Source organism: Protopterus annectens, chromosome 3.part1 (assembly GCF_019279795.1).
Source record: "Protopterus annectens isolate FY-2018-M chromosome 3.part1, PAN1.0, whole genome shotgun sequence".
Classification (NCBI taxonomy): Eukaryota; Metazoa; Chordata; order Ceratodontiformes; family Protopteridae; genus Protopterus; species Protopterus annectens.
In genome coordinates, this window is record NC_056732.1 from 766,507,396 (window position 1) to 766,532,319 (window position 24,924).

The following is a 24,924-nucleotide window of genomic DNA, read 5'->3' on the forward strand; positions in this document are numbered from 1 at the left end:
TTAATCAGGACAGTCTGACTTGGAACAAATAAACAATTTTCAGTAGAGGCCCAGTAAGAAATAATGCAGACATGCCTTTGTAACATGGGAGGACACAAAAGCAAACCCACACAAACACAGGGAGAAGATACAGACCCCACAAAGAAGGAACCCCAGCCAAGAATTAAACCCAAGAACCTGCAGCTGTGAGGCAACAATGCTACTACTACACCATCAAATATCAAGCATTGCAACATTTACAAACCACAGATATTATGAGGAACAGATCAGATCGAATATGAGGCAAAAATCTGAAATTTTTTTACAAATGGTGGTGGGTAGGGAACTCAAGTCTTTAACACCTGCATACAGGGTACAGGGTTCAAGCCAAACTCCAGTAAAGCACAAGCACCATACACACACAAACTCCAGTAAAGCACAAGCACCATACACACACAAACTCCAGTAAAGCACAAGCACCATACACAAATAAACATTGTAAATTAAAAAGCACAAACTCCATACACAAATAAACATTGTAAATTAAAAGGCACAAACTCCATACAAATAAACATTGTAAATTACCGCGCAATACTGAAAGACCCGCGAGATCCTAATGCTCCTGCCCGACGAGATCCTAATGCTCCTTCCCGACGGCAATGCTCTGTCCCGAGTCCCTGCTGCTGCTCTTGCAGTCCGGACGCGACCCATAATCCTGGCGAGTCTGTGCACTGTAAAAGTGCACAGACGTCTCCTTGTGTCCCCCTATGGGGACGGCCGACTGACAGTAGTCGGGACTCGGTCTATGCGCATGCGCGAAGTCTGCGAATTTCGAAAAAATAATTTTTTTTTTTTTCATTTTTCTTTCTCATTTTTCTTTCTTTTTTATTTTTGAGGGGGCTGCAGTCCGGCAGCCCTATGCCACGAGCCGCCCCTGACTAGGCCATAAAGAGGCTATCTCTCAGGTTTCAATGCAGCTAGAGACACAAAGTCTGACTGACTGTGGTTTCTGTATGCTCTTAAGGGAAACTGCAGTTGATGCAGAGCTGCGTCTGGAAATACTGTGTTTGTACCTGTTATCCTCTCAGTGAAGCCCCCCCACCACACACACAGGTGTCAGTGGTGAGGACTGAGGCTCCTTGATTACTGGTCCAGTGGTGGGTCATCACCGACTCATACACATACTGTAAACAACAAGTAGTTAACTGTCCAATAGAAGAAACAAGTTATTTAAAATAGATTTTTCACCACACAAAGAAACTATGCAAATAAAACATTCCTCATACTTTCACAATTTGTCAGAGCAAGCTTTAACATATGAGTTTGACAATTCAATATTCTGAAAATCAAAATTTCTAATACCTATCAATAATTTTCCCATCTTTATCAGAAAGAGTAAGACTGGAATTAACTAAGTGCTTAGCAGTAGTGGGATCTACTAAAGTTATAGATGCTGGGTCAGTTTTGGAAATAGTGTATAAAAATATACAAGCCTGAGGAACTTTATACATCCTATATGCCTTTTTAAGGCAGCTGACCAACTATTAGAAAAATAGCAGGCAGTAGCACACATCCTCTAAAGCAGACAGAACAGGAGGAATGTGTGTACGTTCTGGAAAATCCCACTGTAACAACTCAGTACTTTCTGAGGGACTGAGAAAACTCAAATGTTCTCCCACTGAAAACACTGGCACATTCTACCAACAGTCTCAGAGAAAGAGAATGTCCCACGGGGAGAATAAGAAACTCAGCTCTCCTCAGAGTATGAATCAGAATTCTGAAGAAAAAAAAACATGTATCTGTCCCTGCATCTTCCTGTTCAGATTTAGAATCTTGAGTCTCTTCAGGAAAAGAGGAATCCCATTTTCTTTAACCAGAAACTACTTTAAAAGAAGGATCAATAGTCTGAATTAAACCCTGAGACAGACCCAGTAAACTACTCTTATCCAAAGGAAATTGAGGAGGAATGGATGTGTGCTTGGTTTTCTGTTTTTTTTTTTTTTTTTGGCAGGAAAAATGAGGACAACTGTGATATCAATGGCAACAGTAGATTCCTCAAGGATGGGTACAGCATTCTGACACTTCCCTGTTCCCTCTCCCGGTACCGACAAAAGTGGCTTTCCCTTGCTCACTGAGAGAACTCCAACAGCTGAAGAGGATGTGGCTAACCTCTGGTCCATATTGGCTGTAGGTGCTACACCAGACAGATGTGGGGTAAAAGATGAGTGGTCTGAGGTACAACAAAAGTCACCCACTTGTGGCTGAGGAAAATTGCTAGCCTGCAATGAGGGCAAAGGCTGTTTGCCTATTTTTCTCTTTTTTGATGTTCTGGCTGGAAGAAGGACCGGTAGTCTGCTCCATGGTCAAGCCATAAATGCTGCACAAAAAGTTACTTTTTTTACAGAAAAACACAGTAAAAAGCACTTTAAACACTATGCCAAGCCCAACAAAGTACAATTTCTACACAGCAAAACATTTTTTCAGTTACTTTACATCACTTTTAAACTGACAGAAAAAATAAGCACTCAGTTTAAAAGGGGTCTATATCAGAAGAATGACGGACCTCACCATTTTGTGGTGGCTGAAAGGACTACACTAAAAGAGATGGGAAGGTGAGTGAGTGGTCCGAGTAACAACAAATGACCACTGCAGGTTCACCCACCACTGGCTACAGTATAGACTTTGCCCACATAATTAGCAAGGGGTCTCTGTTATTTTTTTAGGAGATACTGACATTGGACCCGCAGAAGTGGTATTAGTATTCATGTTGTGGCCAAAAAAGATGCATCAGATGTGGCTAAAATCACTGGGATGAGTCCGTCAGAAGTAAGTTGTGAAATGTCTACATAAGCAGCACATTTACACTTACCTATTTACACAAAGTCCTCAAAAACACTGTATTCACAAGCAGTACACTAAAATCCTGTCAAAACTCCCTAAGAAGTAAATTTAGTCTGACAAAAATAAATGGAAGCTTAAGTTGTCACAGTGTGAACACAACCACTACATGCTCTATTGTCATCTCTGCCCAAATGAAACATTGCCTCATGCTTAAGCTTTACAAATAAATTTACAAAAATGCATAAGCAGAAGATTTCTACATCAAATAAGCCCTCAAACTAACAGAAGCTAAAAATAGTGGGCCCAGACAGGAACCACACTGTAGTTACAAAATACTGGGATTCTTAAAGGGACCACAACATATACACAAAGTAAATAAGAATCAATTCTGTAACCACAGCAAACCCTAACAGTAAACAGCACACCAAGGCAAACTTCATTTGCTTAAGTGATAACCTGTCAAATTTTCAAGCCTCTTAAATCCCACATCACAGCAGCCTGTGCAAAATTATTTACAGAAACTCTGGACAACTATGTCAATGACTGCACAGAGGTTGCTATGCCTACCAGAAGTAAGCCCAAAACAAGTTAAAAAAAAGAAAACAAAACAACGATGGAATCCAAAATTAAACAACAAAAGATAAAAATCATAGCTAAAATTAAGAAGTCTAACACCAAAAAGGTAAAAACTCTCATCAAACGGAATAGAAAACTGAGACGCCTAACTGATGTAAAGACAGTGTACAAGACCAAGGACAACCATAAAGCCTTTTTTAGCTATGTACTAAACTTCAAAGGCAGCACTCACAGTGTGACAAACTGCTGGTTACTGCAGCCACATTCATGAAACCAGGAGATATGGCAAATCTTCTGGCTGATAAAGTTCAGCTTCAACCCCCCCCCCAAGGAAATACCATCTGACATAATCCCTTCAACTATCATCAGACAACAAGTTTTAGTTGCACTACCTAAGGCCAGGAATACAGCTCTGATGGGCCCTGATAATACCCTATCATGCCTCCTAAATAGCCTGAAACATACTTGTCAGGCCCACAGGTGTCACTATTCAGCTAGAGCCTCTTTACAGGCTTTGTGTCACGTGAATGGAAGAATGCAACAGTCATCCTTCTGCACAAAGACAAACCATCAATGAATCCTGGAAACTGCAGACCCATTAGTCTGACTAGTCTCATATGCAAAGCCATGGAAAGAACTATCATGGAAATGATTAATACCATAGAAAGCCATCAGACAACGAACCCAACACGGTCTGGTTTTATCAAAAGCAGGTCATACTAGTCCTGGACTTGTCTGAGAAGATCATCTAGACAACGGATGAGGACAAAAGGATGCATACTGCCTACACTGACCTAGCCAAGGCATTTGATACAGCACCTCAATCGGGTACCGTAAACAAACTCAGAATAAGGAATAAATCCCAGTGTAACTCAGTGGACAGTCAACTAGCTGACAGACAGGACCCAGGAAGTTAGGATTTGACAAACTACCTCAAACAGGCCAGTCACCAGAGGAGCTCTCCATGGCTCTGTGCTGGGTTCGCTCCTCTTTGGTACTTATTTTTCAGAAGTCAAAGCCAATGTCAGGGGCCCTGGCCTACCAAGTTTGCAGATGACTGCAAGCTAGGAGCAAAGATAGAAACTCACCAAGATGCTAACATCTTACAGGATGTTCTAACAGACAAATGTCTGGGGCCAAAGCCACGGCGTAACAGTACCTTTGGGAAGTCAGCCACCCAGGCAAACTACCTTAGTGATAAAACATCCTTAAAAGTAGATACAGTAGTCAGAGATTTGTGTACTCATGTAAATTGTAACCTGGTTTTCAACAAAAGTGTATAAGGTAGTAAAAAAATAATTCTATGTCAATTAACTTATAATTAACGGCAAGGCATCTAGGTTTACAGAAGTCCCAGCCATCATCAGTCACATCACTGAGTATAACACCTCCTTTGATATGTACCTGACTAGGCATATACAAAAACTGGAATGACAGAATCCCCATTCCCTGAACAGGCTTCATATCATGCCCTACTAAGATAAAATAAAATGTAGGCCACAATAACTTGTACGATACATTTGGGCTGAATGGCTAGGCTTAGAAAGGCCCCAGTGGTCATTAGCCTAGTATACACCTATGAACCTAAAAGTAACAATTACTTTTTATACACACACACACACACACACACACACACACACACACACACAGTGGCTATAAAGGTGTACAGACCCCACCAGTTTTTTGTGGCACAAAAAAATGAGACCACAATAAATAATTTCAAAACTTTTCCCACCTTTAATGTGACCTATAACCTGTACAATTCAATTGAAAAAAAAACAAACAAATCTGTTAGGGGGAAAAATATAAAAAATAAAAACATATAATAAGCTGGTTGCATAAGTGTACACACCCTTAAACTAATACTTTGTCGAAGCACCCTTTGATTTAATTACAGTATTCAGTCTTCTTGGATAGGAGTCTATCAGCGTAGCACATCTTAACTTGGCAATATTTGTCCATTCTTCCTTGCAAAAGCACTCCAAATCTGTCAGACTGCAAGGGCATCTCTTATGGACAGCCCTCTTCAGGTCACCCCACAGATTTTCTATTGGATTTTGGTCTGGGCTCTGGCAGGGTCATTCCAAAACTTCAATTTTCTTCTGGTGAAGCCATTCTTTTGTTGATCTGAATGTATGCTTGGGGTCACTATCATGCTGAAAGGTGAACTTCCTCCATCTTCAGCTTTCTAGCAGACGCCTGAAGGTTCTGGGCCAAAAATGTCTGGTACTTGGAACTGTTCAAAATTCCCTCCACCTTGACTAAAAGCCCCAGTTCCAGTTAAAGAAAAGCAACCCCAAAGCATGATACTGCCACCACCATGCTTCACCGTGGGGATGGTGTTCTTTTGGTGATGCGAAGTGTTGTTCTTGCGCCAAACGTACCTTTTGGAATTGTGGCCTAAAAGTTCAACCTTGATCTCATCAGACCATAACACATTTTCCCATATGCTTTTGGGAGACGATGTATTGTTTTGCAAATTTTAGCCGGGCCTGGATGTTTTTCTGTGTAAGAAAAGGCTTCCATCTTCCAATCCTACCTCATAGTCCAGACATATGGAGAATACGGAAGATTATTGTCACATGTAGTACACAACCAGAACATGCTAGAAATTCCTGCAGCTCTTTCAGTGTTGTAGGTCTCTTGGGAGCCTCCCTGACCAGCTTTCGTCTTGTATTTACATCAATTCTGGAGGGACGTCCAGTCTTTGGAACGTCACTGTTGTTCCATATTTCCTCCTCTTTTTGAAGACTGTCTTCACTGTGTTCCATGGTATTGCCAATGTTGGGGAAATTTGTTTGTGCCCTTCTCCTGACTGATACCTTTCAACAATGAGATCCCATTTGCTTTGTAAGCTCTCTGCGAATCATGGCTTTTGCTGTAGCAGGCAACTGAGTAAATGTCAGGAAAATTCTAAGAGGACAGCTGAACTTTATTTGGGGTTAGTCAGAGTCTCTTTAATTGATGGCAGGTGTGTATCCAAGAAGAATGAATGCTGTAATTAAGTCAAAAGGTGCTTCAACAAAGTATTAGGTTAAGGGTGTTCACACTTATGCAACCAGCTTATTATACGTTTTTTATTTTTTACATTTTTTGCCCTAACAGATTTGTTTGTTTTTCAAATGAATTGTACAGGTTATAGGTCACATTAAAGGTGGGAAAAGTTTTGAAATGATTTATTGTGGTCTCATTTTTTTATATCTCAAAAACCTGACATTTTAACAGGGGTGTGTACATTTTTGTATCCGCTGTATTCTACTTTTAAAAGTTTGAACGGTCTGAATGGGGATATCCATAGAGCACAGAATGGGAAGATTTCCCTTTACCGCAATGAAGTGCGACCTCGGAGTTGGTATATTTAAATAGCGGGGGGGGGTGCAGGGGGGCTTCCCCCTCTGCTAGCACTGTTTAGTTTTTTTTTTTTTTAATATTTTTTTTTCACATTTTCGAATATTCAGATGTTCGATCATATGGTCTCAGCCATATGAAAGTCAAACATTTGGGTGTTCGATTATGTGAAGTAGACCTACATATATATATATATATATATATATATATATATATATATGTATATATATATATATATATATATATATATATATATATATATATATATATATATATATATATATATATTTTTTTTTTTTTTTTTTTTTTTTACTGTGTGGAAGGGGTCCTCCAAAGGGGACTTGTCTGCCAGAAAGGAGCTAAAAGTCTGGCTGCTGCTCTTGTGGAGCCTCTGAGCTACTTCTTCATAAGTAAGCAAGCAAGTACTGAAACTTTTCGCTCTGAGTGATGCTTTTGCCTTCCTCAGGGCTGACCAATCAGCAGTCACAATGACAGTGTGGGAGGAAGCCAGAGCTTTTGGAAGGTGGTCAGTTGTTGTGTCTTGGGCAAGACACAGTTCTTATAGCCTAAATGTTACTACAGCAGTGAGAATGATGAACACTTCCTCTGCTAGTAATTTGATCTGAAAAGAGATTGGTACTTTTAGAAAAGGAATATGGCGAAAACAGTATGCCACATATTCATACATTATTGTTATTATCCACACCATAAATCAGGGAGCTGCACATTTTGTTACACTGTATGGTCTACTTTGAATCTTAATGACTTCACAAGAAATCATTCTCCACTTGCTATGCAGTACTTGGTGTGCAGCAATTACTCTCCAAATTCAAGATGAACTCACCACTGTTAGGCACCTTACTGTTATAAGAAAGGTATTTATCAAAGTTCATTAACCATCTTTTACCACTGTTAATTTTGGCACCCACCATAGGGCAGTGATGGGAAGCTCAAGCAGCTTTAAAACCTGCACTACAGCCAGTTGCACTTCACTTCTGGAGGCCATCTGTTAGGCAGTACCGACTACATCACAGCTTTCAAAGCTGTAAAACGGTTTGTGATCCCACAGTTTTTTTGTTTTCTCTTTCACTGAGAGTGCACTTGAGAAGCTAAAGCTCTCCACAGAACAAAGACGTGTGGCTACAATAAATATATTGCAGCTTTCAAAGCTATACATTTGACTCACCTAAACATCTGCCCCTCCACATAAATGAAAGTAGATAGAGCATGTAAAGCTCCATGTACTACAAAAACTGCTAGCCGGTGTTATATATTTATTCCTGTTCCCACTAAAAGTTACAATTTTCCATGGCAGTTCATATCATCATAGAATGTGTCACTTCTGCACTGAACTCTGCAAGAAAAAGCGCCTGTCCCTTCCACACTTTGGTGAAAGCCTAGAAAAATACAAGTTTTTCAAGATTCCAGTGTGTGCAACTGGTCTGCTTCATGTTTAGCATTACAATACACAGTAAATGATCCATGCTACACGTCTGCTGAACTGCAGTCTGTCTAAATTTGAATTGTAAAACAAAAACAAAAGAATGAAGCAAAGTGAGGTATGGAAGCCTGTTTTAATTATTACAAACTACTGTAATCTTCATCATCAACTCTGTTGACAACATAGTTACACAGTTTAATAACATTTATTTCAATATGTTACTACAATGTTACTACTCACGTAGTTCATGTTGACCAGGATTGTCCGAAAATTCAATGACTAGAAGTTCTTTTCCTTCATGACTCCTACCAATGCCATATGTTCTTGAAATCTGGGAACACCTTGCAGCAGTTCTTTTCAGAATGCTTATCATCTGTGAATAAGTGTGATGTGTAAACTGAAGGAATGTAGAGGGCATTTCAGAAGGTTGAGTTTCAACTGCAACATCAATTTGATCTAGGAATGCAAAAGTGAAATGTATAGTTAGAAACTTCACTGAAAAAAAAAAAAAATCAAGAAAGCAGTTTACTGTTCAAACATCTTAAAGGCATACTGCACAAAAATGACAAGACAATTTGCTAAAATCCCTAGAGAAAACAATTTATCAAAAGGGTACACTTGATAATCCCAAAAATGTCAATCCTGAAATCAGAATCTCCAAAAATGAATACCTTAATCTTCAAGCCTGAAAACTCACTCCCACACAAAACAAACAATCCCATAACTGCAGAAATAGAAGGGCAGATCCCCCATATTTCATATACCTTTTTGCATGGCCAAGTTGATCATTGGAGTCAGATGTTCAAAGCTCATCAAGATCCCCATGAGCACATTAAACTGTCTATAAGGCATGCGAGTAGGTGTGTTTTATGTACTTCACTTTTATCTGGCAGTTAGTACAGAGGATTAAGCATTTAGGAACTGCCTCAGTCCATTAGTAGTACAGGTGGCAGTCCTGGGGTAACTTTTCTAATACTTATCCATAAATCAAGTTTCATTTTAATATGGACAGGAATGAGCTTTGTTTTATATCAGTGGGGAGTCTGTTCAAGAGCAGTGGTACACTCTACGAGCTATACCTACCGCTTCAAACTGCTCTCTTGATGTTGCAAAAGGGGTATAGATACCTGGACTGAGCATTTCTGATGCCATTTGAGTTGTTAATGTGCAGTCCATCAGTATTGGATTGGCAGATGCTTTGTATGCCAACAGAGGTCACCTCTCAGCAGTCTGCTCAGATCCCCCTCACATTTCATACACCTTTGGAATGGCCTAGTTGCTCAGGAGTTAGAATACTGGTTTATAAAACCAGGGATCAGATGTTCAAATCGCATCAAGATCTCTGTGTGTACTTTAAACAACTGTCTATAAGGTATGTGGGTAGGTGTGTTTTATGTGCTTGACTTTTATCTGGCAGTTAGTGCAGAGGATTAGGTGTTTCGGAGCTGCCTCTGTCCGTTAGTAGTACAGAGGGCAGTCCTGGGGTAAATTTTCTACTACGCATCCAAAAATCCAAGTTGCACTTGAATATGGTCAGGAATGAGCTTTGTTATTCATTGATGGGGAGTCTTTTCCAGAGCAGTGGTATACTCTACAAAATATAACCATCCCTTCAAACCGTTCTGTTGATGTTGCAAAAGAGGTACAGATTCCTGGACTGAACGTTTCTGATGCCATTTGACTTGTTGATGGGCTAGGGCCATGAGTATTAGATTGGAGGATGCCTTGTATGCCAGCAGTGATCATCTCTTAGTAGCCTGTAGGATACCAAATATAATGACAGAGATTTGTGACAGTCCATGCAGGACATATTGTTTAGGTCTTGTATTCTTTTAGTAAGGTTTTTTATATAACATTTTAATGAGTTCTTTTCTGCGGTAAATGATTTGATGTCCTCAGCCTTCCTTTGCCTACTGTGTGACCTTTAGCAAATCACTGAACCAGAGAATGCTGTGTGCACTGGGGACTTTGTCTTAGGCACCTTAATGCCCCTTAAGCAGCTCAAGAGCTTAATAAAATTTACCAAAGTCAAGTGTGAGCCTAAAACAGCCACCTAAGCTAAAGACAATAACAAGGCCTTTTTCAGTTATGTTCGTAATCTCAGAAGCACAATGCAGCAATTTGCTGAGCTGATTGTGAACAATGTTACCTAAACTGGGGCTGAAGATGTAGCAAACCTACTGGCCAATAAATTCTGCTGAATCTCTACCACCTCTCTCTCCTCCATCTGTCCCAAAAAGAATACCTGAAACTGATTAACCTCCAGCAATCACACAAGATCAAATGCTAAATGCGCTATCAAAAGCAAAAAATAATTGATCAATAAGTCCTGACAATATCCCTGGATGCATCTTAAATACCATGAAGCATGACTTACCCACTCCTCAAACAACACTGTTCAACTTCAGCCTCTATACAGATTGTGTACTAAGTGAATGGAGAAGAGCTACATTCATTCCCCTGCATAAAAGAGGATCTTTCACACAGCCAGGCAACTAAAGACCCGTATGACTGACAAACTGCATAAGCAAAGTCATGAAAAGACTTATCATGGAACTAATCATTAATGACATAGAGCACCTCAAAATACTGGACCTATCTCATTTAGTTTTGCAAGGTCAGATTATGATTACTCAACTTGGTGGAATTTTTGAAAAGGTCACCAAAGTAATGGATGAAGGTAATATGGTTCACGCAGCATACCTCAACTTGGTCAAGGCTTCTGATGGGTCTATATTACGTCCCCAAAATGCAATTCCAGCGAACACTTATCCATCGACACCTAATCAGTGAAACAATTCACTGAAGTTAATATGGTCAAGGAAATATTTGCCTGCAGGACAACGTACCAACATCTAAGTGAAATCCAGCCCACCTAAGTGGGGTGCTTCAACCCCCCCACACCCCTTCCAACTATATATACCAACTCCGAGATTGTACTACAATGGAGAAAAGGGCAAAGCTCTGTTGGCCAACTCCACCTTTGCCCTTATTACATTCAGTGAATTGTTTCGCTGATTAGGTGTCGATGAATACGTGTTCAGTGGAACTGGATTTCAGAGACGTAATATAGACCCTTTCTGACACAGTCCCTCACTCACTCATAGTAGAAAAGCTATATAAACTTGGAACAAACACCTACATCACCCAGTGGCTTAACAACTGGCTCAAAGACTGCACACAGGAGATCAAAACAGGGGACTCTGCCTCTGCAAAAAAATAATCACCTGTGTAGTCCCTCAGAGTTCGATGCTGGGACCTCTCCTGTTTGGCATGTACTTCCCTGAGGTAAAAGACATTACTAAAGGGCTCTTGGTTGACAAAGACTGCAGAAGTCTGCAAGCTGGGAGCAGTCCTTAAGCCCCAAATGACCTACCCATCCTGCAGGAAGGTTTGTCCCAAACAAATAACTGGTACCAAAATCATGGACTGGAACTAAATGTGAAAAAATGCATTACTGTATCCTTTGGAATGTCATCTACCCTAGGGAACTACCACATTGGCAATATGATCCTAAGAGTTGATCTAGCTGTCTGGGATTTGGGAACTTATGTGGACTATGACAAAGTTCAACTAACGTGTTTACTGTCATAACAATGTCATTCTATACTGCTCAGCTTATAAACAAAGGGAATGAATCCAGATCTTGAGATGTCATTGTCCCCCTTTAATCAGTCCTCATTAGGTCAATTATTGAGTATAATGCCACCTTTGGCGTGTATCTGTTCAGACACATGCAACAACTGCAATACCTGAAGAGATAACTTTACTAAAAGAATGCAGGGCCTAAACAGTATGTCCTACACAGGCCAATTCCAAGTCTTTTCACTATACTCGGCATCCTATAAACTATTAAGAGGGGACCTGTGCCTGGCATACAAGGCATCCTCTTAACACAATACTGATGGACCTCAGCAAGTCAAGTGGCATCAGAAATGGTCAGTCCATGAATCTAAACCTTTTCTGCAATATCATCAGAATGGTAAGGGAGCGGTATCTCTCACAAAGGATACCACTGATCTGGAACAGACTGTCCAACATAAAACAAAGCTCATACCTGTCAGTATTCAAGCATATCTTGGATCTATGGATGGTCAATAGAAAGTTCACCCAAGGACTGCTCTCTGTACTACTAATGGATAGTGGCAGCTTTTAAATGCTTAATCCTCTGCATTAACTGCCAGTTAAAAGTCAAGCATTCAAGTACACAAAACACACCTACTCACATGCCTTAAACAGTTTAAAGCACACACAAAGACCTTGATAAATATTTTATCCCACTGATGGATTTCCTCAATTTTTTTATTTTTTTTAATTTTATTTATTTTACATTTGTTGACCAGGCTAGTCCAACTGGATACATGCCCATTTTCAGTACAGGCCCGGAGAGATAAGCTCCAATTAAGCTAATAAATCAGGAAATAAAAAAATTAAATACATTGTTGATGGAGATTAACATCAAAGAACTTGACTACAAGGTTTAGCAAAACAATACAGTACTACTAGAAACATATTTACATGGCAAAGGGTTTGACATTCATCATGTAGAAGACTAGGAAAAAAGAAAAGATTCAAGCTAATTGTTAAGGTTAAAACGAAACAGATAACACCCAAACGGAAAGTACAGTTGTGTACACTTACCATAAATGTAGATGTTCGAGTGTATTCACTGTTGCAGTCATTACACTTGGGTCATCCTGCTGGCAGGCTACCCTCAGTCGGCCTGAATTCCAAAGTCTAGGTCTGGCGTCGGTTACTGTCGCCTCTTCTCTGACGTCAGTGCGCCAGGGGTATAAAAGATGCAGCCAACGCCATTTTCTTCAGTTTTTCTTGCCCCAGATGTCAGGTGCCCCCCAAAGGGTAGGCTAAAAATATGCCAATAAAACATGCATGCACCAAAATATATATAATACCTTCATCTATAAGCAAATACACCACACAGGTTGTATAGGTTAGAGAAGAGCAGATAAAACGCAACAAAGATATGGGGGATGGTGGGTGGGTAACCTGGACTACAACAGTGAATACACTCGAACATCTACATTTATGGTAAGTGTACGCAACTGTACTATGTTCTTCGTGTTTCACTGTTGCAGTCATTACACTTGGGTTGAATCCCAAAGCTAAGGTTGGGAGGCTGGAGCTAAATAGCATTAGGAGCAGTTTTGAGGCCCTGCAGAACTACAGTGGCAAAGCCTGCCCTGGATTTAGAGTAGAGTGGTAAATGATAGTGCTTTGTAAAGGTGTGCACTGAACTCCAGGTAGCAGCCTCTAAAATGTCTTTGGTTGGTACTCCCCTGAGGAAGGCTGCTGCTCTGGTTGAATGTGGCCTAATGCCCTTAGGCACTGGCTTGCCATGTTGTGAATAGCAGAAACGGATGCAGTGGCCTATCCACTTTGAAATAGTCTGCTTTGAGATAGCCTTTCCTTGTGATCCTGCAGCATATGCCACTAGTAGTTGCTCTGTCTTTCTGAAAGATTTGGTTCTGTTCAGGTAGAAGCGTAGCTGTCTGTGTATGTCCAAAGAATGCAGAATTCTCTCCCCCTTATTCTGTGGGTTTGGATAAAAAGTAGGCAGATTAATAGTTTGGTTAAGGGCCACACTGGACACTACCTTAGGCATAAATGTCGGGTTTTTCCTCAAGAGAAACCCTGTCTGGATAAAAAATGATAAAAGGTTCCACAGCCATGAGTGCCTGTAGCTCTGAGACTCATCTTGCAGAGGTTATTGCTAGGAACATAGCTGTTTTCCAAGATAAAAACTTTATATCAGCTGTAGCAGCTGGCTCAAAAGGAGGCAGGGTGAGTTTTTCCAAAACATAATTGAGGTCCCATGCAGGTGTTGGTGATCTCTTTGGAGGCCTTAAGGTTTTGGCTCCTCTGAGGTACTGCCTTAACAAGGGATGAGAAAAGATTGGTGGCTCTGTATTGTAATGAGCTGAAATGGCAGAGGCATGAATTTTGATTGATGAAAAGGATAGGCCTTTGTCCAGCATCTCAGTTAAGTATTGCAAAATCTGAGGAATATTTGGTACAGCTCTGTCAATTCCTTGTGCCTGGTTCCAAGCACAGAATCTCTTCCATTTTCCAGCGTAAGATTTTCTGGTACTATGCCTTCTGGCCTCCAAAATGACATCCATTACAGCTTTAGTGAGAGGTGCGTTTTATATTACTACATTATCCGCCATGCTGCCAGATTTAAGGTCTTTAATTGGCTGTGCAGGATCTGATTGTTTTGTTGGGATAGTAGATGAGGTATTTGAGACAAGGTCCAAGCGGGGCATTGAGTCAAGTTCCTTAGGATTGGGTACCAGTGCTGGCGAGGCCAGTCTGGGGCAATCAGTATAATCTTTAGCTTCTCTTGTCTGACCTTTAGGAGTACCTTGGGGAGGAGAGGCAGTGGAGGAAAGGCATATACTGCTAAGCTTTTCCAGCTGAAAGAGAGGGCGTCCACTTTCCATGCTTATCTGTGATAAGTCCTTGTGCAGAATCTTTTTAGTTGGTAGTTGTGAGGAGAGGCAAACAGATCTATATCTGGGCATCCCCATTTCCTTGTTATCATGCTGAAGACTTGTGGATCCAATTTCCACTCGTGGGGATCCATGAGGTTTCTGCTTAGTTCGTCTGCCAGAGTACTTATCTTTCCTGGCAGGAATTGTGCCTGCAAATGTACTTGGTAAGTCAAAGCTGTGTCCCACAGAGTCATGGCTAGTCTGCAAAGGGTGGTAAGAATGAGTGCCTTCCTGCTTATTTATAAACCACATGGCTGTGGTGTTGTCTGTCTTTATGAGTAGTTGTCCCGGATGAAGTAGGTCCTTGAAGGCTGTCAGGCCATTCTGGACAGCTAGCATCTCTTTTTGATTGATATGTAGATGCATTTGGTTTGTGGACCATGTTCCTTGAATACATCTTCCTGCCATGTGGGCCCCCCAGGCATAATCTGATGCATCCGTTGTTAATGTCTGCCTGGCTGGGGGTAAAGTGAATGGCTGCCCCCTGTTCTGGTGACAAGCCTTCGCCCACCAACGAAACTCCTGTTGTAGGCAGGGAATGAGGGTAACTATTGTTTCCAGGCTGTGGCAATGTTCAGTCCAGACACTTTTTATATACCACTGAAGTTTCCACATATGCAGTCTCGCATATGGAATTAGTAGAATGCAGGATGCCATGAAGCCCAAAGCCTGCAGAATTTTTCTTGTAGATAACTGGGCCTTTGTTGCCAACAGGTTGAAATAGGTAGTCAGTTGCCTTTGTCTGGCATGAGATAAGCCATCTGGGCAGTTGTATTTAAGCTTGCACCCAGGAATATTATCTCTTGAGAGGGTACTAGTTTTGATTTCTTTTCGTTGACTGTGTACCCTAGGCCTGTTAGAAATCTCTTTACAAACGCCAGATGCTGTAGTAGAATGTCCTTGTTCAATGCTTGAATGAGGCAGTCGTCCAAGTAAGGATATATTTGTATTCCTCTTTGTCTGCAGAATGCAATTATTGGTGCCAGGCACTTTGTGAAGACCCTGGGCGCAGTAGATAAGCCAAAGGGCAGTGCAGAGAATTGGTAGTGCATTGAGCCAGCTTTGAATCTGAGGTATCTTCTGCATGTTTGTCTTACTGGGACATGCAGGTATGCCTCTATTAGGTCTAAAGGCACCAGCCAGGCCTTCTTGCCCAGCATGGGCAGAAGTTGCTGTAGAGTCAACATTTTGAATTTTGGTATATTCAGAAATGTGGTTAGAATAGATAGGTCCAGTATTGGTCTTCAGGTCTTGTCCTTTCTTGGTACCAAAAACAGTCTTGAATAAAATTATTGTCCCTGCTCTTGCTCTGGTACTTGTTGAATGGCCCTCATGTCCATGAGGGATGAGACTTGCTTTTGTGCCTCTGCCCATTGATGTTTTGGCAGGTCTGGCCAACCGTTTGTTCTTGGCAGGGTATGGAAGTGAAACTTGTAGCCTTGTGACACTATGTCTAAGACCCATTTGTCCTGGGTTATTATGTGCCAGTTTTGAGAAAAAAGTGCTAGTTTTCCCCCTAAAGGTGCTGCCAGAAGATAAGTGCCTGGTGCAGGCAGGGGAAAGTCATTGGGACTGTTTCCTGTATGGTTGTGATTTGTCTTCTCCACTTTTGGAGGTAGAAGCACCCCATTGTTTAGACCTGTATGAGCCTTGGGGCTGGGATCTGCCTCTTGGGCATCTGTATCCGCCCCTTTGTGGTCTGTCTTGACACTGGAAAGGACCAATTCTTTGTAGGCCAGTGTCTGCTAAATCTTGGAGGCTGAACCTGTAAGAAATCCTTAACCATTTGCATAGATTTAGCTTTGTCCTCCATTTTCTTTAACACCTCTTCTGCTTTAACACCAAACAAAGTATCATGCTGTAATGGGGCCTCTAATAATTTTGCTTTGACATGATCAGGCAGACTTTGTTCCTTTAACCAAGCATGCCCCCTGATGACAGAACCCATAACAGTGGCTCTGCAGGAGGCCTCCAAAGAATCAAAACCACATTGCAAAGTATGCTTTCCAACTTGTTCAGCTGCATGCAATAAATCCTGCATTTCTTTGTTTTCTGCACATTCAGAATTTGTCAACATTTTCTGTTTAAGCAGTGACATAATATATTGCTGATATTTGAGCATATGAAACTGACAATTTAAAGCCCTTATAGCCAAGGTAGCGAAAGTGTAAATCTTTTTTCCCCATCTGTCCACTGCCCTAGAATCCCTGTCAGAAGGTGTAGGGTTTTTTGCAGTGGAGGCCTTGACCCCTTTGGGACCCTGAAAGATGGTTTCTGGGTCAGCAGCAGGGTTTTTGAAAAGGAATTTATGAGAGTCAGGGACCCTGAAGTACCTGTCCAGCTTAACAGGAGCTGGAGGTAAGGAGTCAAGGGTCAGGCTGGACTCTGAAAATACATCAACAACAATGTCTAACACAGGTGGAATAGCTAGGGGCCTGTGTTGTGGTAGTAAAAGGAAGTCTCTGAGCCTTTTCTTAGATTCTGAAAAATCTTGGCTCTCCCAGTGGAAATGCTCCCTCATGGTATGCAAGGTTTCCCCAAAAGAGTAATCCTCAGGAGGAGAGGCTGAAGGGATAGATTCTTCAGCATCAGAAACCTCATAGGGAGGAAGAGAGTATTCCTGATCAGAAGAGGAATCAGATGAAATGGAAACCTGATCTGAAGATTCATATTCTGTCTCTTGCCTAGGCTTTTTATCAGGAATGGGATGGGAACCCCTGATCAAAGTAATTAAGTCTTTGGCCATTTTGAGCATCTGCTTTTTGGGCCTGGAGGCCTGTCCATGAGGCTGTTGTACTTGTTTCTTTGTCTTTATGGGTGCTTTAGTCTTTGCCTTTGAAGCTGAAGTGGTTTTAATGTATAATTGAGTTGGCCTGAAAACACCCTCAAAAGCCGATGCCTGCTCAGCGGCAACGGACCCATCTGATGGAATAGTCTCCGAAGGTCCAATACTTTGATCTTCCAGCGGCCTAGGTGACTCCACGTGGGAGTCAGGAGTGGCCTGTGGGTCTAAAGTAGCAGGCTTCAGGGGCTGCGAAGGCACCTCACTGAGAACCGGCGAACCGCCAAACCGGCGACTGGCTTAGAAGAAGCTTCATCGTCGGTTTTGGACCTCGGATGCCCGTCCTTCTCTTTTTCTTTGTGTTTCTTGTGAATTCCGGTAGTCGGATGGCTATCTGACGACATGGTATAATTAAATCTTCTGCCAAAATAGTGTAAAGCAAAATCATACCGACGCTTAATAGCGCGTTGGTTAAATCTAGCACAAAACCGACAACTAGCAACGTCGTAGTCGGGGCCTAGGAAAGGAATACAGTAAGAATGAAAGTCCTTATGAGGTATTTGCTTCCCACAAGAAATATAATTATTAACTTTTTCTGACATCAGTCTGGAGCAAGAAGAATGTTTCCCCAACGGGGTACTTAGCTTTTAATGAAGACTTCGGATGTGAAATTCGAACACGAAAATCTCAGGAGTCGGCCGACCGGCACTTGAGAACTGCTTATGCTTCGGGCACCGCGCGGCAAGAAAGACAGAAGAAAATGGCATTGGTTGCATCTTTTATACCCCTGGCACTGACGTCAGGGAAGAGGCGACAGCAACCAATGCTGGACCTAGACTTTGGAATTCAGGCCGACCGAGGGTAGACTGCCAGCAGGATAACCCAAGTGTAATGACTGCAACAGTGAAACACAAAGAACATCAAATGCCTTGCTACTGAGAAAATAGTAGCATAGGCAACCATGAAACATAGGAATGCCAAACTCACGTAAAAAGTATAAAATACAGTCCTTTATTCGTGCACAGAGGTAAGCACTTTCACAATTCACTTCATCAGACCATAAAAACCCTGCATTATACAATTCCTTATATACCCACCATGCAAATCACTTACACAATAATTCAATAAAGATCTTAAAGGCAAAGTATATATCTAAACTTCATGATTTTTGTAAACTCTCTATCAATGGAGCCCCCATAAAGCTTAGAATACATATGTATAAGAACACATAAAATAAATTATCTAATCAAACATCACTATATGCATAAAAATACTTACAAGAGCAGATACTATAAAACTGACATAATACCACTGACTATCCATATGAAAATATCTACCTTATACCTAACTAATAAATACTGTGAAATAGTGTCACTAAAGGCTATCCAAAAAATGTATAAATAAAATATGTGTAGATAAATTTATAAAGACATAGTAAAATAGTCAGGGAAAAAAATCTTACCAAACTCACAGTATATTAAAGCTAAATATCCTATAACATATTCTAACACTAAAATTTATACCAACCATAAATAAAATCAGAAACAACAACATAGTAGTCGTGCATTTATACTACATAGGTAGCAAAAATAATGAATATATACCATACCCAGAGATGGAATATAGTGAATAGCATAAAGTCAAAAGAGGTCAACATCATATTAAAAATGCCCAATAGGTGTAAACATATATTTCAAATAGCAGCTGTCATGTGACCAAGAAATAGGCGAGATAAAAAAAGCTATAAATATATGGGAAAGTTAAAACAGTAGAAACTATAGACATGATCACAGATCATGGCAATAGAAATATGCATACACACATAACCAAAATCCATTAAATTATAATACCTTCATTTGACAACCATTCTTCTGGACTTCAAGATGGGTTTGAGGGAGGCTCTTTCATCAAGGCCTCTACCTCTATCTGCTCTAAGTCTCAAACACGTGTTTTTATACATATGTAGTCTAAGCTTTATGAGGGCTCTAATGATACAGAGTTTACAAAAATCATGAAGTTTAGATGTATACTTTGCCTTTAAGATCTTTATTGAATTACTGTGCAAGTGATTTGCATGGTGGGTATATAAGGAATTGTATAATGCAGGGTTTTTATGGTCTGATGAAGCGAATTGTGTAAGCGCTTACCTCTGTGCACAAATAAAGGACTGTGTTTTATACTTTTTACGTGAGTTTGGCATTCCTAAGTTTCACGGTTGCCCATGCTACTGTAACTTGGTTGGATTAATTGTTAAGGTTGTATAAAAATATTACACTCAAAAGTAAAAAAAAGTTGGCATATATACAAAGTGGAACACATGCTCACAGCAGGATGAATGTTACAAAGTACATACTCAGTGGTAGTCCCCAGAAAAGACTAGACTAGAATCAGAGTACTAAGGGTAACATATATTTATCCAACATGGGATGTGTAAGGCTAATCTAATTCCAAACAGTATAGTTTAATTCAAGAACCAAAAAAGAAATTGGCAAAGCTTATAATGGTCTGCAAGGAGTGCTAGCCTAGTGCTTACTTACGAACCTATGGTCTCCTAGATTGCATGCCTAGTAACTACCTATGAAACTATACCCACCATTTTTCATACCATCTCCAAATCCACAGCATATCACAGGTAGGTTACATCACATTGCATGAGGATGATTTTCAAGGCACCAATCAATACCATACAAGATCCCAAAAAACTCCATATAGAAAGCACGCTATGAAAAGCTACTAAGTTTGAGTTATTGAGCCACTAGATTCCGCTGATTCATCTGATGTGGTGTGGTTCACTTCAGCTACACATACATAGCAATAAGCCCTCTGTAGTTTATATCATTCTACTCCAGATCCAGTGTAGCTATCACTACTACACAAAAATAGTAAAGCTTTAGTGCAAATGCAAAATAGAGTATTCTTTTGCTATGACAATGAGCAAGATTTTGTGAAAGCAATGACTCTTTCAAACAAATGTTCAGAGGGAATAGAAATTACAAACATATATTTCTTCTTCTAGGGACAAAGCTATGTAATACATCTGAATTGTTTAGCTAAAGAGATATGAGCATTTGGCATTGCTAAACAACAAACTAAAAAGTAAACAGTGTTAACACATTACAAGTAAAACAATGCAGTATTTTCAGAAATATCTGGTAGAATTAATTTAAATTAGTACCATACTGAAACAATCCTTGGTGAATAGGTATGTTTTAAAACCATATCAGATACCAGATTCCCAACATCAAGCAGTTAAGGAGGAAATACAGAAAATGCTTAAACTTGGGATCATTAAGGAATCACAGAGTGACTGGAATAGTCGAGGGTGGCCACGGTGGTGCAGCGGTTAGCGTTGTCGCCTCACAGCAAGAGGTTCTCCAGTTCGATCCTCAGCTGGGGTGCCTTCTGTGTGGAGTCTGCATGTCCTCCCTGTGATCACGTGGGTTTCCTCTGGGTGCTCCGGTTTCCTCCCACATCCCAAAGACATGCTGTAGGTGGATTGGACACTTTAAATTGGCCCAAGGCGTGAGTGTGTGCCTTCCGTCGAAGGTTGGGCGCTGGGCTGGCAACTCAACACCGTAAAACTCCACTGCCAATAATGAGCGGACAGATGATCCACTGTGGCGACCCCTAACCAGGAAAAGCTGAAAGAAGAAGATGACTGACTGGAATAGTCCAAATGTAATATTGTCTAAACCTGATAGGATTATATGATTATGCAATTAGTTCAAAAAGCTGAATAGTAAGCTGCTTTTGTGGTGTAGACGGATAAAGCCCTGACAAAAGCCCAACCAACATTGATTCAATTAGCAGCTCAGGTGACTGATGGTGTGGCAAGGATGGATGGGGTTACCATCCCAGGGGAAAGGTAGTCTGTTTCTCAAATAATGATCCCTAGTGAAGACTGGGGACATGAAAAGGGAGTGTAGTTCAAAAAGGGATAAGGGTTATGACAATGACTGAGCCACTGCAAAGTTGGGGGTGATATGTCAGTACTTCCTCATTTCACACCCACAGTCAAGATGCAACCAAGAGACCACATGAGAGGAGGAATGGAGGGATGGGCATAAAAAGGAAAAAATGTAAGAAGCAATGACTGGCAGGATTCTCCAGGATGCCATTAAGTTCCACACTAGCCCCACCTCATCAAACAGTGGGGGTAGATTAGAGGGAGCAGATAGACCTGGTGAGGGAGAGGGCACTGGGACAGCTGGTTAGAATGACATGGGGGGGGGACTGAATAGTGATTCCATATTTGATTCCTAACCCACTGCCTAGAGTAGATGGACTGGTTAAAAAACTGGGCAAAGCTAGGTTTCTCTCCACTCTGGACTTGACCATGAGTTACTGGAAAATCCCATTCATTCCGAAGCCCAAGCAGAAAATAGCAAATTCCACACCTGATGGAATTTCCCACAACAATGTCATGCTGCTTGGTCTTCATAGTGCTTCACAGAGCTCCAGCAACATTTCAAATGCTTAGGGACTAGATTCTGAGACCTCACACTACATATGCCACAGCTTACTATGATAATGTAGTTATTTTCTTGAAACACAGATAGTTAGTTCCCTATGGACTACTCCACACTAAACAATCTCTGTCAAACATGTGTAACAACCAACCTCATTAAACGTGAAGCAAACAGTGATGAATCAAGAACTTAGACTACATGATAGGAAAAGGATACTAAAACTACTGGCACACAAGGTAAAAGTCACATGAGATTGGTCCATACTAGTTACTAAAAAGCAGGTCTGGGCTTTTTTAGAGCTGGCTAATTACTATCACAAGTTCATTCCTAACTTTGCTATAATAACAAGACTCCTGAATGAACTGACTGAGAGTAGGGTCTCATTAAATGTCACAACAGATAGAAATGACAGACAAGGCATTCAGTAAGTTGAAAAAAATGGCGTGCTCTGAGCCCATGCTATTAGCTCTTGACATTTCTAAACAGTTTATGGTATTCAAAGATGCCTCTAACATAAATATCAGAGCAGCAGAGATACAAAACATAAAAGGTGATAAACACACGTGTTACATGTTAATATTCAATAACCGAAAGCAGAGCCATTACGTGGCTCACCTATTGCCCAGTGTCGCTCTATGATCTGGTGCTCCTCAACTCTGATTTGAGAAGCAAAACTATCAAAAAAGAAAAAAAAAAGGCCACTTCTCTAATCTAGTGCTCTTCACCTCTCTCCTAAGGAGCACTAGGCCTGCCTCTCAATTATAAGTTGATTAGCAAAAAAAAGTATTTAAAAAAAAAAACTCCAAGTGCTACATCAGTACTAGTAGACTGCAAAAGTGGTATCAGGATTCATTTCCATACCAGCATTCAGAAATAAATACCAGTACTGCATCACTGAGCAATAAAAATTCCAGTCACTGTTACCAAATAACAAAAAGAGATTATATAAGAGAAAAAAGTAAAAGGGAAGTATGAAGATTTTGATTTTATTCTGACATTTTTAAGATCCTTAGGTCTTGATATATAATTTAGCTTTATTTATTTTGTGCCACCATCTGGATCACCCAGTTATCTACTTATTCCTGTTTATCTATTTTAGAAGGGAAACTGAAGATGGATACTTGTTCATTCTTTCCTTAAGAGCTAGAATTCATACTCAAAACACTAACTTCACTTGCAACTTGTCAAATTTCTCCACTGGTGTTCACTTCCAGATTGCCTCCAGAAGAAAAAGTGTGCACCAGATGGTTTCTAATCCTTCTCCCAGTTACAGCAGTTAAGATATACTCACTAAATGGTCATTTCTCAGTGGCTCTTACTATTTGGCTCATTCACTTCCCAACATCATAGGAGGATATCACACTGTAATGCCGATAAACACGTGACTCGAGATCCATACAAAATTAGTCCTATCTAATTGTAACATAACTGATTTTGCTAAGGAATTTCTACACTTCATTACAGGTCTGTTCCTTAAAATATTATACATCAGCATATGCTGGCCATCATTTCTTGGATTTATTATCTCACTAGAGTATCTTAACACTTTGGTGGAATCAACAATTTGGTCTAACAAACTTCTTGAGGATCAGGTTTAGGTCCTTGTCCGACCTATTGCTAAAGGAGATAGGACAGGTCATGACCTTTAAAATGAATGGATCCTACTAGCCTGCCATCAATGAGAGGCCAAATGGAACCATGGTAGACAGTGCTGATCCAGACGTCATAATTACACTTTAAAGGCAGCATACAGCCTAAGGATCCTGACTTTGTCCAGCTACTCCATGTTTACACAGGATATTCCTAGTCTGATAACATCTCATAAGAGCTGTGCAGAATACAACAGGGGTTGTACAGGAGATAGAAACAACCTATTTTTGACAGTCAATCTTTTTCCTATGTGGCAAGCATTAAGTATTATTCATACTTACTCTGAGAAATTTTTTACATCACTTTAATTTGGGAAACTGCTGAATTTTCTTTTCCCATGTCTTCAACATCTTAGTTGAGTATTGGGTTAATGAATAAATAAAACTCATTAACAAAATGGAATTCTGATATGAATTGCAAGAAAGAATACTTCTATTTGTAGTCTACATGGTATGAGAAAGAACAAGGACATCTGGTTCTTATCACAAACCTATTAGGTCATAAGGATATCAAGCAAAGGAGGTAGTTAACCTCTACCCTTTACCTTCAAGTAATGGCTATGCAGCACAGACAGAATGGTTCCACACTTTTAAAGAAATTGAGGGGACCCTTGGGAAAATGTAATGGAGACTACGCAGTATGTCTTATCAATATCTAAACACCACACAGTATGAAAAGCTCTCCTTAGGCACAATCACTAAATTTTTAACCATTCATAAACAAATGCCGTGTATACAAAAAGGTCAAAGATCCAAACTCAATAAAGCAAGATTGCATGAGTTGCCTGGAGTTTGTAAATTCTGCGGCAAGACTTCCAGAAAATGGCATCAGGTTAAAAGCAGCAAAGAGGAGACATATATGTCATGGATGCACATTACTTGTTTTTGAGCCAAGTTCTCAATGATGGTCACAAAGTGCTGCAAAGTATACTCAATTTCATAAAAGTTCTATGTATGTCTACATTTTTGTCGACTACAACTGGTAGGGCAGAAATATGGTTTCTAAGCACACTAATATAAAAATTGTGTTATTGTGATAAAACATTTGGAGATTGACTGTCCTACTGTCATGATGGCCAAAAAGGAAGAAATTGCAGACATTCTTACTGCATAAAAATGGAACAACATTTCTAACGTTTGAAAAAATAATTAAAAAAAATCCAGAAACATTTTTGCGTGTGAAGATTTTGATCACCTTTTTATTACAATTAATGGAACTAGCAGTAAGTGCAAAGGATTACGTCTCTGAGCTATTCCCAAACGGCTTCCTGTAGTCAAGAATATAGGGTTTGATTCTTGCTGGGAGGTTGGCACAATGGTTAAGGTG

At 40.4% G+C, this 24,924-nt stretch overlaps 1 protein-coding gene across 1 annotated transcript in view; it reads right to left on the reverse strand.

Annotated features, from left to right (window-relative positions):
* The window catches only part of CPZ (carboxypeptidase Z), a 1,352,173-nt gene that overhangs the window by 571,874 nt on the left and 755,375 nt on the right, over positions 1-24,924 (reverse strand). Inside the window, exon 4 of the mRNA XM_044067099.1 lies at positions 8,426-8,641. Within this exon, the coding sequence (XP_043923034.1) occupies positions 8,426-8,641 (216 nt within the window). The remainder of the gene's footprint in view (positions 1-8,425; positions 8,642-24,924) is intronic.